Source organism: Corvus moneduloides, chromosome 28, assembly GCF_009650955.1.
Source record: "Corvus moneduloides isolate bCorMon1 chromosome 28, bCorMon1.pri, whole genome shotgun sequence".
NCBI classification, from domain to species: domain Eukaryota; kingdom Metazoa; phylum Chordata; class Aves; order Passeriformes; family Corvidae; genus Corvus; species Corvus moneduloides.
Genome location: NC_045503.1, coordinates 2247352 through 2259336, shown reverse-complemented (window position 1 = coordinate 2259336; position 11985 = coordinate 2247352). Strand labels below are relative to the sequence as shown.

The following is an 11985-nucleotide window of genomic DNA, read 5'->3' as shown; positions in this document are numbered from 1 at the left end:
GGGCTGGGCACGGGGCTGGGCCGGGTTTGCCCCGGGCAGGGACAGCGGCAGCCAGAGCTGGGCCTGGGGCGCTCCCTCAGGGGATGGACGGCACCACCCTTAACCTGGGCCGGGCCCTCCTTGTGCAGTGGGGACCCCCTCAACTCCCAGGGGTGCTGCCCCAGGCCAGGGACCTGCTGCTCCAGCTCCCCCCAGGGCAGGGACCCCTCACCTGAACAGACAAAGCTCTGATGGATGAGGGGCTGCTGGAGCCATCCCACGCTTTTATAACAACTCCCTTTTCCCTGGCTTTGCCCCTGCCAGGCCCCATGGTGTTCCCAGCCCCAGTGCTGTGCCACGAGGAGAGGTTTTGGGAAAGCCACGGTGCCATCCCTGGAGAAACAACACAACAACAGAAAAACACTTCCGAGTTTTACTTTTCCATCTTACTTTATTTCACTTTTTCTAGAAAATTCCTCCATAGTTCCACAAATTTAACAAAAAGTTTAAAATTCAGGACAAACAATCCTGTAACGTATTACAAACATGAGTTTTTTTGTGGTTTTTTTTTAAATCTTGCAGTTAGTCTTGGCTCAGCTGCATTTCTTCCAGCTGAGTGAAGAACTTTCTCCCAACACAACTTTTAAAATCCTCAGGTGCTGAGGTATTTAATACCTCGGCTCTAGGCAGAAATACAATTAAAAATTCTCTAGAAGTTGAAGTACTTACATTTTTCTTTAGGAGTGCAAACTCATCTTGTCAGTTTTTGATGGCTATTCCGCGCCCCAGGAAAGCAACACCCATTTGGGTCCTTCCAGCACTAATTAACACCTGGCCCAGGTGCACCGGGGCTGTCACAGCGTCACCACAGCACCCGGGCCAGCAGGGAGGAGCCTCATGCGAGCAGAGCCGGCTCCAGCACATCCCCAATGGAAAACTGCGGAACCGGAGCCGCTCCGGGCTCTGCTCGTGGAGAGGCCCCTCCGTAAGGGACGTTTAAACCTCTCTCACCATCAAACACCTTCCAAGATCTGACAAAAAAACTGCTTCTGGATTGTTGCATCAATTGCTTGGCTCGTTCTGATGCTCCCACCGCACCCCACGATCCCACGGGTGGCAGAGTCATTGCACTTCCATGGATTCAGCCTGACCTCAGCCAGCCTCGCTCCCTCCGTGGCCCAAACGCCTCAGCCGGGCTTTGCAGCCAGCCAGCCTTCCTCTCCTCTTTTTTTTTTAGCTTTTTTAATAGTACATGTCAGTAATCAAAGCCTCAAGGCTCAACACATCGCAGACCAGGACCCAGGAAAATGCTCCCGACCCCTCCCTGGCCTCTGATCTGGGCCAAGGACGAAGGAGCCGAGTCCTGATCCCACCTCCAACACGATTCCAACTCAACTCGGGAAGCCCTCGGGCTGCCCAGCACCTGTCTGTGCCAGCAGCACCACCACGAAGGACACGGAAAAGTAACAGAGTCCTGTCCATTTTCCTTGGAAAAACCATTATGGCTACAAGTCAATTTTGGATTCTTTTTTTTTTTTTTCTTCCTTTTTTTAACAACGCAAGCTACTACACATCCTCGAGGACCTGAAGCAATGCCCACAGCAGCACTGCCCCCTCCTTCCTAGAGTACAATAATCCATCCATGCTCTCAAGAGTGACACAAGAACAAACACTTTATCCACAAAAACCTGTACACGGCATGTTCAGAACAGCGTTCAGCCAGCCTAGAGGGAATCTACACAGGGAACTCCAAGGGGACACAAGATGAGGCCCAAATGTGACCATTCTTAGTTTGCAGAGTCATTCCTCCTGTGCTCCCCAACGCTACCACATACCCCAAAAAACATCAACTCTGTAGAACAACTAAGTACTTGCAAAAACCTTTTAGTAACAAATCAGCATGTGCACACAATGGAGAGGAACTATTGCTGGGGAACAATCCTACCTCGGGTTTTCAGGGGGATTATAAACAGTCTAAAAAAATTCATGTGTAAAATACTTCTTATAAAAACCAAACCAAATCCCTATCAATGCTCAGCAGACTTCACCAACAAAGTCACTTCCAGGACAGGACGATGCCGTGGCCACGGTGCTTCCAGCCACGCTCAGGAACAGCCTCCCACGCGTGTCCTGGGCTGGCTGGGAGCTGTGAGCACGGGGCACTGACAGCAGAAGGGGCAGGAGGGAGGTGGCACCTCCAGTCCCTTGAGGGGCAGCTCTGGAGGCTGTGGACAGTCCGGAAGTGCTGGGACCGCAGCTGTGGGAGGAGTGACCAGGGTGGAGAGGGCAGCAAAGACCTCGGGAGAGCTGGGTCAGCCCGGCCACCCCCACTGCTCTGGGGACAGGACAGTGTCACCAACCCCACCCAGCACGGGGGTGCCAGGCTGCCCGGAGTGGGCACAGAGCTGCCTCCCCCGGCACAGCCCCACGGAGACACGAGGACTCGCAGTACCCACCCAGGGGCTGTGACCGCCGGCCTCCACCATGGGTGTCCTGCTGCCACCTCCTCCTCTGCCCACTGCCCTCCACCTTCTCTGGCATTTCTCTCCAGCCCTGGCATCGTCCAGCACGAAAGAAAAGAGCTGAGATCACTGGTGTGACAGGGTTTGCACCTGGCATGAGCTTGAACTTCCATATATATATATATATATACACACACACATATATATATATATATACACACACACAACACATGAAAGGTGGTACAAGGACAAAATTAATGGGAATCGGGTCAACATGACCCAACTCAAACAAGCTTATCATCATATTGCCACTTCAGTTGATTAGTTGCAACATTTCCATGATAAAGAAAGGGGGAACCCAAAACAAGGGACAGCAAACCTGGAGCGGTGCAACCCTCCCTGAGCAGAGGGGCTCCCCAGCACCGCTGCTCCCACACCGCCTGTGCCCCATGGACATTTGGCAAAAGCTTCCCACACCCCTCGGAAAAATGAGCAATTCCTGGGAAAATACTGGATTTAGGGACCAGGAGTGTAACACAGCTTTGAGGAAGGCGCTGGGATTTCCCCACGCCCGCCTGGACAACACTTGGAGGTCAGTACTAGTTTAACTAGAAATCCAGGGAAGGGGTTGCATTAGTGTTTGTGTTTCCTGCCTTTTCCTGCACAGGCAGCGTGGTGGGAGAGGGAGGAGGGAACAAACCTGACTCCACTCCGTGTTTTACATCAGCGTCTCCCAAAGATTTAAGCTCTCCCTTGTTTTGGTTTTCCCAAAGTACAGCCACTACTATAGGGGCCACTGCAAGGAGATTCCTCTTTGAGAACACAGAACAAAACCAATCACATGTTTTGGCAAAGTTATCAAACACTGACAAATGGAAAGACGACGGGTGAGCCCCTTCTGGAGCACGGGATGCCTGGAGGTTGCTGTCCAGCTTCCTTACACTACAAATTGTCCACAAGAGGCATTGAACGAAACGAGTCAAATCTTATTAAGCGCCTTCCCCTGCCAGAGCCATAAAAAAACAACAGAAAAACACACCCTTAAGATCATAAGACCCAACTAGGCCCTTCTTATACATACAGTACATACATATATATAATATATATATATAAAATATACAGCTTACAGTTTTGGAGTCCTATTACAGTTAAAGCAGACTGAAAGGAGTGGGACTTTGTTTAGGAGCTCAGATCAACAAACAAGACATCTCCAAACCCCAGCAGGAGACAGCAGGTTCCAGAGGCCTCCTCACCGAGCACAGAGTGTCCCTGCAGGGAGCTGAGGGTCCTGCCCCCACCGGGAGTCACCGGTGGGTGATCCCAGCTGGAATGCAGCTGGAATGCAGCCCCTCTCCTCTGCAGCAGACCAGCAGGACCCCCGGGAGCCTCCTGTGTCCCCAGTCTCCGGGCCAGCTCTGTCAATGTGACCCACACGGCGCGGGGCAGAGCGGGAGGGCTCTGAGTTCTGGAGCTCTCCGCAGGCTGGTCCCAAGCTCCGAGGGAAGGGAACAGCATCCACGCTCCTTCAGAGCTCAGAGACGCCTCGAAAATGTGCTCTTGAAACACAGTTGCTCGAAGGGAAACCGAAAAGGTCACGCTGTGCAGCCTAAGTGCAGCACGCCTGCTCTGCTCGGGGCCTGGCCCACGAAGCCGAGGGGGGACAGACTCAGCAAGGCGGGCGCTGGTTTGAAGCCTACAAGAAAAGTGCAGCTGGCTGAGCATTCCTAGAGCATGGCTGTTCTCTAAGGCAGTGCTTCTTCGGGTGAGGCAGGAGGATAAGAAGGCCTAGTTCCATGGGGTGGTTTCCTGTACCAGTGGAGGGGATCTCTGGTCGAAGAGCAGAGCCAGCTTCCCAGGCCCAGCGTCATGTGGCCACGGCCTCCAGGTAGCTCTGCAGCTTGCGGACGGTCGTCTCATCCAGGGAGAAGAGGTCAAAGTCAAAGGTTGTGTTGGTGACGTTGAAATGCCCGGTTTCCTCAATGAGATTCACGATCTGGAGACAGGGGGATGGACATCAGTACGGCACAGAGGGCAGCGGGCACACAGAGCCCATCCAGGCCTTTCCCACCCCTTTGGAACAGCCTTGGAGAGGCTCATAACAGGAAAGGAATGCTCTCCCCAAGAAAGCAAACCAGCTCCTCCTGCATGCCTGAGTAGCTCATTCTGGACAGTGATGTGGGCACGTTTCTGTCCTTTTATATCATAAAATAACAGAATCCCCTGGGCTGGAAGGGACCCTCAGGGATCCTGAGTGCAGCCCCTGGCCCTGCACAGACACCCCAACAACCCCAGCCTGGGCATCCCTGAGAGCGCTGTCCAAACGCTCCTGCAGCTCTGGCAGCCTCAGGGCCGGGCCCATTCCCTGGGGAGCCTGGGCAGTGCCCAGCAGCCTCGGGGGGAAGAACCTTTCCCTGAGCTCCATGCCCAGCCCTGACCCAGCTCCAGCCGTTCCCTGGGCTCCTGTCCCTGTCCCAGAGCAGAGCTCAGCCCCTGCCCCCAGGAAGAAGCTGTCAATCAGACCAGGAGACCCCAACTTAGGGATTGCTGCCAGCATGGCAGAGGGAAGGTGCCCACACCACACTCCTGTACTATTTCCAACAAAAACACCGCATGCACAGCTGATTTTATTTTATTTTCCATATTTTTGCTTTCAAAGCAAAGCAGAAGCTCTCTGGAAGGGCCTGGCTGAGCCCTCTGGACACCCAGATCCCCGGGGCCAGCACGGACAAGGTCTGTACCTGCTGGAGCACGTTGCGCTCCCGTAGTGCCATGAGCCGCCTGTGGAGCTCCACCAGCTCATCCGTGTAGGCCTGGAACACAAACAGGGACCCGTGGAGTGTCTGAAGGACCCGTGGAGTGTCTGACCCCAGTGAGGGGTCAGAAGAACTTGAGGCCCTTTCAGACATTCCCAATTTTTCCATACTTTTTTTACTGCCTCCTCCTCAAGTACTGAAGACTTCCCTTAAATACAAGTACTCTGAAGGCCATTTTTTTAAATTTAATGACACCCACACCTGTAACCAGCTCCAAGAACTGGGCAGAACCTTTAAGGACCTCAGTGAGGTGAAGTTCACCTTGGTGACCCTCAGTGTGAGCTCCTCATCAGTGGATTCTCCTAATTAACTCCAAATTACCTGAAAACATCAGGTGCATCAGTGACCAACACCCCAGCAATCTGCTGAGCAATGACTTCCATTTAGGTAAGGAAAAATTCTTGGAGTGCACTGTAGTCCCAGGTAGTTTTACCTACACCACAACAGGAAATGAAGGATTGTTCACAGGCTCAACATGTTCATTGTTCTTAGGTAAGAGTGGTTTAGGTTTCTTTTTTAATTTTAGTTTTTATTAGACAGCCAACAACAGGTCCGGATCAGCAAAACTGATCCAAAGAATCAGTGAATCACAGCATGAACATGGATCTGCTCTCCTTGGAGGCAAGGAAAGAGGGAATTTCACTGAACAAACAAAGGTTCCAACTAAACCTGCAAAGCAGAGCAGCAAATAATATTTAATTTATAAGATCAAAGCCAGGTGAAACTGCCTTTTAAGGAAGTGCCCCAGCACTGCAGCAGTGCCCAGGCCCTTGGTTCAGACAAAGGGCAAACAAATACAACAATTTTAACGTTTTGCCTATGAACACTACCTGGGGCTTCAACTATGTAACGTACACAATTTCTGCAGTGTCACTCTCCAAAGTCTGTCCTTTCAACATCTGGTTTTTGTTAAACTCAAGCTTTTACCCTGCTGAGACAGAACAATGAACAGGCTGGGCTGATTCAGGTGGTTTTGTGCATGGTGAGGCCCAGCAGCTCTGACACACTCAGCTCCTCAATCAGAGCATCCTGGAATGGTTTGGGTTGGAAGGGACCTTAAAGTTCATCCCATTCCACCCCTGCCATGGGCAGGGACACCTCCCACTGTCCCAGGCTGCTCCAAGCCCCAGTGTCCAGCCTGGCCTTGGCCACTGCCAGGGATCCAGGGGCAGCCCCAGCTGCTCTGGGCACCCTGTGCCAGGGCCTGCCCACCCTCCCAGGGAACAATTCCTTCCCAATCTCCCATCCAGCCCTGCCCTCTGGCACTGGGAAGCCATTCCCTGGGTCCTGTCCCTCCAGGCCCTCATGAAAGATCCCTCTCCACAGGACACACCTTGTCATACGTTCCCTTCTTCAGGATCTTCTCTGGCTTGTTACAAGACTCTGGGCTTTTCCTTCCAGATGCCTGAGGGGAAAAGAAACCAACAACAGGATCAAAATCAGCTCAGGAACCACAGGGGTGTCCCAGCAGAGCGCTGAAATGGAAGGAATCACTTGTCTGCTGAGGACAGGAATAGGGAGAATTCGGTGCAAGTGAGAATTTCCAATGCAGGAACCAGGAGAGGGGGGAAGCAGAGCTGTGGGAAGGGGGGATTTCATACCTTGTTGTTTGCTGGGGGCAGCTTCTGCCCAGGAGGTGGCTCCCGGCTGGGCGGGCAGGAGTCGGCGCTGTTGTCACTGTCACTGTCACTGAGGCTCAGTCTGAAAAACCACCAGCAGAGAATGAGCATCACCAGGGAGCAGCAAACTCATCAGCTGCCAGCTGAGCCACACAGAGCTAGTGAAATTCTCTTTTATGTCATAGATCCTACACTGGCTGCGAGAATGGGTCACTGGAGATTCCAAGAATCCCTTTTTTCCCAGCTGGTGTCACCTGGCATTCCCAGGGAGGTTTAGGTGGCACAGCACAGGCAGCAGTTCAACTCTGGCATACACGAGTCCCCCAGAACAACTGAGCACCACTTGATTTTCACACACAGCCAACTGTTCAGTTCAGGAATTCCTCCCAGTGTCACCAAGAGCATGAAAGGCTCACTGACACCTCCACAGACAAAAAATGCATTTAGTGCTGCTGCTGGTGTGACCTCTAAGATTTCCTATTTATTCTCCTTCTCCTTTTGGCCCTATAAATATGGCAGGTAGCCTACCTGTGATGAACTTGAAAACTGGTTATCCCCTAAAGATCTACAAAAATACCCTTCAATGTCTCTCCATCCTTGTTTAGCTGATGATGACAAGTACAATAATGGATATTTGTTTGTTTTGGTAACCACCAGCAGCATTTCTGATTTGCAGCTGCTCTCTGGGCCAAGCATTTGGATTAAACAATTCACTGAGACTCCAGGTTTGGGCTGTAGCAGCATTTCCTGAGGGAAGAAGGATGAAGTTCCACTCCTTCCGGGGCCTGGAGCAGGAAACAGATGTCACTGAGTCCAGAGGAGAGGAGCAGCCAACACAGGGTGGGCACAGAGTGACTCCTGAGCCCTGTCAGTCGCAGGCAGCCAGAGCAGCACACTCTGCCTGTCCCCCACATGTCCCTAATCTCGGCAGATCAAAGGTGCCATACCCCAGCAGCTCTGCAGAGATCTGAGGGTCACAATTAGGTGAAGGTGTTTGAAGGTGTCAGTCAGTGACACTTGCCAGCTCAGCTCAGCACTTCCTGGTGCCTTCCCCTCTTTGTGCTCCTCGGCCAACCCTGTTGTCCCCAGCTCTGTGTCCCTACCCTGTGCTGAGTGACTCCACACATCTGCCCTTCCTCCCCTCCCACACAGAGCCCCGGCTCTTTAATTCCTCCTTCCAAACTGAGAGCACCCTAAAATACCAAATGCAGAGGGCCGAGCGCCAAGCAAACATCCCTGTTCCGGATTTGTTACCACCTGGAATCCCGGCTGACGGGGTTTGCTTTGACTGCTGCCTCCTCTCCAGAGGAGCTGTCGTCATCATCCGACTCCTCCGACTGCAGATCCTCCACCATGGAGCGCAGGGGGCCTGGGGCAGATGGGAGAAGGGAATTCAGCACCAGGACACGACCAGCACAGCCCCAGCCCAACCCCTGCATCTCAGCTGAGACACATCCTGATTGCCAGTGAGATGTGACTGGAAAAGGACAGCCTGCCCCAGGCTCAGGGCTAAAGCAGAGCTGACAAACTTTACAACTCCCTCCCTTCCCCAAAGCCTCCCCTCCCTCCCAAATGAGAACAAAAGGACACATTTTTCATGTGTGTGGGGCTGATTTAAATGTCACTGGAGACAGCAGCAACAGCATAGCATTTGCTGCAGTTGGAACATTTACTGTTGCCAGAGTTTCCCTCTCTGGGTTATCAGTGGAGGGATCTGAGAAAGGAGCTGTTACACACTGGCAAAGTGATGAATGGCACATTTATAATTTTTAATAAAACATAGATGAGATTGGAGGAGAACTGTTCTGGTGATTCTACACACCAGGCAGCAGCAACACATTTATAAACCGAGGCAGAAACCAAAGCCAGAAGGGAAAGAACCAAATCCAGAGGGATTCCCTACTCATAAATTAGCTACCAAGAGAAGAAAAATACTTGTTCATGATGTTATGACATTATTGCCTTTTCTTGCTGAAGCATCACAGCTCCAACACATGGCTGCATGCAAGAAACTGTATTATTATAGTGCTGGAAAAGCAGATTTATTTCTCTTGAGCCTTTTAAGGTTACACAAGGAAGGTTTTAACACACCTTGACTGTGGTTCTGAGATGGCTCAAAATCAGAGTCAGAGCTGGAGTCGGAGCTGGAGCTGGAGTTGGAAGGGCTGGACTGGACAGACTTAACCCCCCATAAAAGGGAAACAAAAGAAAAAGAATCTTAATCTTTCTAATCCAGAAAAACAGAGCACAAAGCACTGTGAGACAGGAGCATCTGAGCACTCTATAACATCACCCATGGCTAAATGGAGTTCTCGGGATTATGGAAACAAACAGAATGTGAGGTGAATAAAAAAAACATTTATGGAAGTCTGGCAGGATGCAGCTCAGCACTCCTGGGAGCAACATCAAGGACTCCCAGCAAACCCCTTCACACCACAAGGTTCAAACCCCCCAGCTGATGATATGGAGCATCTGAAAAACATTTAAATGAAAAGCCCTTACTTTGAAGTGACAGATGACCAGCACAGAACCCTCAACTACCTAAACCCTCTTAAAAAGTGTATTTATTGTACCTACCAAGGTTCCCTTGAGCCTCAGACTGATCACTGACCATGGACTCAGAGAGTCATGGAGCGGTTTGGGTCGGAAATTACCTTAAAGATGATTTAATCCAATCCAGTCCCAGGCTTCTCCAAGCCTGGTCCAACCTGGCCTTGGACACTTCCAGGGATCCAGGGGCAGCCCCAGCTGCTCTGGGCACCCTGTGCCAGGGCCTTCCCACCCTCATAGCCAAGAATTCCTTCCCAATATCCCATTTAACCCCATTCTCTGTTAGTCTGAGGCCATTCCCCCTTGTCCTGTCCCTCCATCCCTTACAAACAGTTTATCTTTCCTGCAGGCTCCTTCAGGCACTGGAGGTCACACCAAAGCTTCTCTTCTTCAATGAACAATCCCAATTCCCTTATCCCTTTCCTCACAGACACGGAGATGTCTTTCCCAACTAGCTCACATGACTCCAAAATTAATTCTAAATTATTATTATTATTATCCCCTAAACCCAGTTGTTTCTACACCAGTTTGAGTGATCCACTGTACTGGCTCCACTACATTGTGCAAACATAACAGAGACCAGCTCAACCCTTGTGACCCCAACTCCTCCGTCAGCACTCAGCAGAAGTACCAGGAGTATCCTGTGCAGTAAGAGTAAGTGAAGAGTAAATGAGTACTGGTAACAGCAGCACCCAGGAAGGAAATTTGGGTGAGATTGGGAAATTTTAACCGTAAATCCGATACCGCACAGCAATCACCTGCAATAGCCCTGGGGACCGCCAGAGGGCAGCAGAGGCCACGGCAACTCCCTCCATCCCCAAACAGCTCCTAAAATTCCCCTTAAAACGGTTTTATTTGGCGCTCAGGCAGGTTCTAGTTCAAAGATTCTCAAAGTACTGTAGTATCTTGCCTTTTTAGAAGTAATTCCCTGGAAATCAGCATTTCAGTTTCACTGTTTCATTCCCAGGAATCCACTTATTACTACTGCTGCCACATCCTCACACTGGAGCGATCACACATTTCCACTGTTAAGTTTGTTAAAGGAAGGGTTAATACTAAAAAAACTTTGTGACAGGCACAAAGAGGCACACTGGCAGCTTTGGGAATTGATAAGTGAAAGTGGCAGCAAAATTTTTCACTCCAATACCACCCTTCTTTATAACTCATCACAGAATCCCTGCGCCTGATGCCCACCTTGTCCCCAGCCCAGAGCACTGAGTGCCATGTCCAGGCCTTCCTTGGACACCTCCAGGCATGGGGACTCCAAACCTCCCTGGGCAGCCCCTTTTGATTCCTGACCACCCCTTCCATGATGGAATTCTTCCTGGTGTCCAACCTGACCCTCCCCTGGCACAGCTTGGGCCATTTCCTCCATCCTGTCCCCGTTCCCTGGGAGCAGAGCCCAACCCCCCGGCTGCCCCCTCCTGTCAGGGACTTGTGCAGAGCCCCAGGGTCCCCCCTGAGCCTCCTTTGCTCCAGGCTGAGCCCCTTTCCCAGCTCCTTCAGCTGCTCCCAGTGCTTCAGTCCCTTCCCCAGCTCTGTTCCCTTCCCTGGACACGCTCCAGCCTCTCAGTGTCCTTCTTGTTGTGAGGGGCCCAGAAATGGACACAGCACTCGAGGTGTGGCCTCAGCAGTGCCCAGCACAAAGAACAATCCCTGCCTTGGTCCTGCTGGCCACACTGTCACCCAAGTACTGGTAAGAGTTTCATTTATTCCACTGTAAGACGGGGAAAATGTGTCCAAAATGGTATTACAACCTTTGGGAAGGGTTCAGGAGTGAAGGAGAATAATTTAAAAATTCCAACATCAGATCTACTGGCACATTGCAGCAGCCCTGGCTGTTTAGGGAAATTCCAACATGGAAGTGGAGAGCAGAGAGAAGAGGTTGTCCAAAGAAGCTGTGGCTGCCCCTGGATCCCTGGCAGTGGCCAAGGCCAGGCTGGACATTGGGGCTTGGAGCAGCCTGGGACCGTGGAAGGTGTCCCTGCCCATGGCAGGGGGTGGAACTGAATGATATTTAAAGGTCCCTTCCAACCCAAACCATTCTGGGATTTTATGAATATTTTCAAGCTAAGGGAGCACAGTTCTTGTGCTTGACCCACAGCTCCAATCCTACATCCCTCATTCCTGGTAATCTGCAGGTCTTCCCTTAAAATGACTTAACAGGACCTAAGCAGCAGAAGTTGGAGGTAACTCATCTCTCCTTTTGCCATTAACCCCATCAGCTCCTTCAGCCAGAGGAGGATGCAGCTGGACACGCTCCGTGTGCTCAGTGACTGTCACTGGGATGTGACCAAAGCAACGCCGACAATGGCAAAAAGCAACGCTGCCTCACATCCCTGCTCTCCCTTTTGTCAGCACTGAGGCAGCCAAGCATGAGGCCAGTTCAGGGAACTGGACTTGATGGGGGAAGGAAAAAAAAAAAAAAAGGTAAAAAAAAGAAAGAAAGGCCAAGTAACTTCCAGCAAGAGCTGAAATAGCAGGAGAAAGTCCTTCATCCCTCTGGAGAGTCCCCCTCTGAGCTCCCAGGCCAGGAGCACAAATGGGAGCAGGGCTGCTCCT

General features: G+C 51.4%; 1 protein-coding gene across 2 annotated transcripts in view; it reads right to left on the bottom strand.

The window, feature by feature from the left end:
• Positions 1-403: 403 nt before the first annotated feature.
• Positions 404-11985, bottom strand: part of MLLT1 (MLLT1 super elongation complex subunit) — a 32583-nt gene continuing 21001 nt past the window's right edge. The window contains exons 7-12 of one of the 2 annotated variants that reach the window (XM_032092657.1): positions 8965-9061; positions 8131-8242; positions 6856-6955; positions 6588-6659; positions 5180-5251; positions 404-4434 (exon numbers count right to left, since the gene is read on the bottom strand). In XM_032092657.1, the coding sequence (XP_031948548.1) occupies positions 4306-4434; positions 5180-5251; positions 6588-6659; positions 6856-6955; positions 8131-8242; positions 8965-9061 (582 nt within the window). In that variant the 3' untranslated portion in view covers positions 404-4305. The remainder of the gene's footprint in view (positions 4435-5179; positions 5252-6587; positions 6660-6855; positions 6956-8130; positions 8243-8964; positions 9062-11985) is intronic. The other variant, XM_032092658.1, reaches the window with a different exon arrangement.